Source organism: Punica granatum, chromosome 3 (genome assembly GCF_007655135.1).
Source record: "Punica granatum isolate Tunisia-2019 chromosome 3, ASM765513v2, whole genome shotgun sequence".
In the NCBI taxonomy this organism is placed as follows: domain Eukaryota; kingdom Viridiplantae; phylum Streptophyta; class Magnoliopsida; order Myrtales; family Lythraceae; genus Punica; species Punica granatum.
The window spans coordinates 18,461,091-18,465,853 of record NC_045129.1 but is presented as its reverse complement, the minus strand read 5'-3'; the positions used below and the strand labels follow the sequence as shown (position 1 = coordinate 18,465,853).

Genomic DNA, 4,763 nt, shown 5'->3' with positions numbered 1-4,763 from the left:
GTCAATTGACAACGCCATTTGGCGAGGTTTCGCGTGGAGGAGGGGCTGTCGAGTAAATACTTCAGGGGGTCCGCTCTTGACAATAAGCGGATCGTGTGATAGAGTGTGTACTGTCGGAGCCTTTGCATGACCCATACCAACGCGCAACACATCTTCTCGATCTCTGGATAATTGGATTCCCCTTCATTGAACTTCTTGCTCAAGTAATATATCGCCCTTTCCGTGCGCGTCGACTCGTCTTCTTGCCCCAGCATGCACCCCAAGGACTGTCGGCGCACTGTGAGGTACAAAATGAGGGGCCGGCTGGCACGGGTGGTACCAATATCGGCGGCTGAATCAGGTAGGCCTTGATGGTGTCAAAGGCCTTCTAGCACTCGTGGTCCCATTCCATCGCTGCATTTATGCGGAGCAAGCAAAAGAGTGGTTGGCATTTATCTGTCAGGTTCGCGATGAAGCGTGCGATGTAATTCAGTCGCCCCAAGAAGCCGCGCACCTCTCGGACCGTCGACGGCGGGGGATGCTCTTTGATTGCTTTGACTTTATCCGAGTCTATCTCGATACCGCGCTCACTGACCACGAATCCCAGTAGTTTTCCTGACCGGGCGCCGAATGTGCACTTTGCCGGGTTGAGCCGGAGTTTGTATTCTTTTAGGCGGTCGAAAAGGCGCTTCAGGTTGACAAGGTGATCTTCTCCTTCTTTGGACTTGGCAATCATGTCATCAACATATACCTCGACTTCCTTGTGCATCATGTCGTGGAATAATGTGACCATAGCCCTCTAATAAGTTGCCCCCGCATTCTTGAGGCCGAAAGGCATAACGCGGTAGCAAAAGGTTCCCCACATCGTAGTGAACGTCGTCTTGAGTTTGTCCTTCTCGGGCATCCGGATCCGATTGTATCCGGAGAAGCCGTCCATGAAAGAGAATTGGGCGTGGCGCGCCGTATTGTCGACTAGGACGTCGATGTGCGGCAAGGGGAAGTTGTCTTTAGTGCTGGCCTTATTGAGATCTCGGTAGTCAACGCAGACTCGGACCCTTCCGTCCTTCTTTTCCACTGGCACAATGTTCGCCACCCATTCGGAATAATTGCAGACCTCGAGAAACCCCGCGTTGATCTGCTTGACGACTTCCTCCTTGATGCGGAGGAGAAGGCCAGCTCGCTGTCGTCGTAACTGTTGCCGCTTGGGCGGGAATCTCTCGGTGTCGAGTGGGAGGAAGTGCTCGACTATTGAGGGGTCTAGGCCGGGCATGTCGGCGTAAGACCAGGCGAAGACCTCCTGATATTCCTTCAGGAAGTCGATCATCCGGGCTCGCTGCGCGGGGTTGAGGGATGTCCCAATCTTCAAGGTGCGGGGCTCTTCTTCGGTGCCCACGTTGATCTCCTCTGTTGGCTCGACCGAGGTGATTTGATGGTCTTCGAGGCGACGCAAACTCTCTTCTATCTCGGGCGCTTGACTATCCTCGGGAAGCCCTTCCCCAAAGTATACGGGTTGGGACTCACCGAGTTGCTCTCGGGATAGGTTCGAACCGAAGCGTCGAGGATTTGGATTCGAGTGGAGCCTGGAAATTCGAGAGAATCGTCTTAGAAAGTTTATAACGCTGCGAAATAGAGAATAGAAGAGGGAGAAAGAATGCAAGAGAATTCAAAAAATGCGTGAGAGATTTCATTGATGTTGTGAACAAGAAGCCATAATAGAAACCCCTCTCCCGCCATGCGGCGCATGGCTATGCCGACACGCGGGGAACATCCTATACATAGATAAGCCTTACACATCGGCAATCACAGCCGAGTAGCGTGAGACTGAGGTCCAGTTGTCCAGCTCCTCGTTTTCCTGCGCCAAGCGGATGTGAGCCCCTAAAGGAATCTCCTCGGTGACGGCGTACACGACTGACGGAGCGGCAGGAGTGTCGTCGGAGTCCGAGGAAGGGCCGTGAAGGGTGCCTCCTATGATGCGTGAAGGCCCGGGGAAGAAATGAGATAGCAGGGGGACTGAAGTGCCCTTGCTGAGCCTCCTGTAGTACGCGGCGAGGCAATGAAGATGGTTGCCCTTGCGGGCCTCGATGATCTCATGACAGGAAGGGCGAAAGCCGAGTCCCCTCCTGTGTTTGTACTCCTCGATCTCAATGGGGCGGCTGATCCCTTGTCCGCGTGCCCCTAGGCCGGTGCCGGGAATATAGTTGTTGCGCAGGAGAAACTTCCCTATCATGCGGTCGGCGCGGGATGGTCCACTCTCTCCGTAGTCTCGGATGACGGAGATGGTTTCGAAAGAGTGGAACAGGAGGTTTTCATCGTCCCCAATGCTGTGTAGGGCACCGCCATCTCCTTGTAGATGGCGTAATCCTCCTCTCCTTTCACCGTGATGAGCTTCTCTTCGACGATGAAATTTAACCATTGGTGCAGAGAAGAGGGGACGGCGCCGGCCGAGTGGATCCAAGGCCTCCCGAGCAACAGGCTGAACGCGTTCGGGATGTCAAGTACCTGGAACGTGATGCTGAACGAGCACGGGCCAATGTCTATGAGGAGGTCGATCTCCCCGTTCACCTCCCTGCAAGAGCCGTCGAAGGCTCGGACCGCTGTTTTGCTTGGGCGGACTCGGTTAAGGTCCACATTCATCTGTTTCAGGGTGGTCACCGGGCAAACGTTGAGGGCGGATCCGTTATCAATCATGACCCGGCCAATGATGTAATTGTTGCACTTGCAAACAATGTGCAACACCCGTGAATGTGACCAACCCTCGGACGGGAGCTCGTCGTCCGAGAACGAGATAGTGTTGGAAAAGATGGACCCGATCGTCTCCTCTATCCTGTTCGGGGGTGTTTCCTTCGGCACTTGTGCCGCGGTCAGTACCCGGAGGAGGGCCTCTCGGTGAGGTTCCGAGCCGAGGAGGAGGGCAAGCAATGAGATGTGGGCCGGGGATTTGGCCATTTGTTCGACCACCTTGTATTCGCTTGCCTTCACGATCTTCATGAACGCTTCGGCTTCCTCCTCGGTCACCTTCTTGGACGGGAAAGGTGAGCTTTCGGGCGTCGCTCCGTCTCCAACAGCGGGCGCTTTCCCTTTGTCCTTGGCCGTCGGGTTCTCATATACCCGTCCCGAGCGTGTCAACCCCATGACACTGAATTGCTGTTCGATGCTCCCGATGCTTCCTTCGTAGGTCCAAGGGACCTTGCTATCTGAGTACGGCTCCCGGGCGGGGACGTCAACGACGAATGGGGCCGGCGAGGCCACGTGACCCGTGAACCCGACCGTGAATTCTTCGGGAGTGTAATTGATCACGAAGGGAGGGGGATTCTCCTGCGCTTCTTCGTCCCTTTCCGAGACGCATATAGAGATCATGTTGATGGATGGCCCCGAGCTCGGCCTATGGTCCGGGAGGGGGTTGGCCTGCACATTTGGAGGTCTGACGGCATTGAAAGTGAGTCGGTTGTTGTCGATCCTCCTCTGAATTTCGTCCCTCAGCCTCCAACAATTGTCGAGAGTGTGCCCCGGCGCGCCCTGATGATATTCGCAGCGCTTGGATTGATCCTGGACGGACGGGTCGAAGTTCGGACCCGGGGATATCGGCTGAATTTGATTTCCCGCCAAGAGTTGTCGATATATGTGAGAGAGAGGAGCAGGGAGCGGCGAGTATTGTTTGCGGGGTCGGCTTGGCGCGCCGCCGGCCTGTTGACCCTGCGAAGTGGGATTCTGTTGCGCCGGTGGAGGAGTTCTCGACACTGGGGGCCTGGGTTGAGAGGGCTGAGCAGGGGCAGGCGCAAAGTGGTCGTACGACTGTGAGGTCGTCGGCGGTGGGACCGGTGGGGCTGAATAGTAGATCGACTGAAGTTGGTGCTGTGAAGGCGGGGGAAAGTAGGTAGGAGCGGTGGTCGGTGCGGTCGTGAGATTCACCGAATATTGTTGTGGCGCTTGATGTGCCGTATTGACGGCGTTGACCGAAACTTCTTTCGCTCTCCTCCTGCTGGAAGACGACTGCGCCGCGAGAGCCTTCTTTGACGACTCCTCTCCTTTGCTGGTGGGGTCCTCCATTCTTCCGAGCTTGATTCCCAAATCCAGCTTTTTTCCGGCCTCGATAAGGTCGGAGAACGACGAAGTGTGCGCCAACAGGTGTGAATAGTACACTCCTCTCAGCGTGGAGTGGAACAACTGGATCTGTTGCGCCTCGCTGATCGGAGGGATGTGCTTTGCTGCTTGGGCCCGCCACTTGGCAGCATACTCCTCAAACTTTTGGCCCCGCGCCATTTCTTTCGTGCTTAGCTCCAAAAGGGTGAGAGGCGTTTCTGCACAATACCGGTACTGGTCGGTGAACTTCCGAGAGAGGTCCTCCCACGTCAGGATGTCTTCGGCCTTCAACGACATGAACCAATCGAGGGCCGATCCTGACAGGCTATCCTGGAAGGAGTGGATGACAAATTCCTCGTATTCCCAATACTGCAGCATCTTCCCTCGATAATGGCGGAGGTGGTGGCGTGGATCCGTCGTGCCTTCATAGGTCTTGAACTCTAGAACCTTGAACTTCGGGTGCAGGCGCATGCCTGGGAATAGGCTACAGTCGCCATAGTGGGCGTCGGGACGAACATCGTTCGCTTGCAGGGCTCGTATCGTTTCCTCCATTCGCTTCAACCTACGCTCCTGTTCGGCGTCGGCCTCGGGGAAGAAGTGTGTCGGTGAGGCGAATTGGGCAGCATGGGTCGATGTGCCCGGTTCGTGGAAGGTGGTGTTTATGGGGGGCGGTGCCTGGTGGGAGAAGCCGGCGTGAGGCTGTG

At 56.0% G+C, this 4,763-nt stretch overlaps 1 protein-coding gene across 1 annotated transcript; it reads right to left on the bottom strand.

Moving 5' to 3' along the window:
- Positions 1 to 336: 336 nt before the first annotated feature.
- LOC116200442 (COPII coat assembly protein SEC16-like) lies at positions 337 to 4,026 on the bottom strand. The gene is made up of 2 exons (XM_031531289.1): positions 2,995 to 4,026; positions 337 to 393 (listed from the first exon to the last, which is right to left on the bottom strand). Exons 1-2 carry the CDS (start codon positions 4,024 to 4,026, stop codon positions 337 to 339), a joined length of 1,089 nt encoding a protein of 362 aa, XP_031387149.1.
- Positions 4,027 to 4,763: the final 737 nt, after the last annotated feature.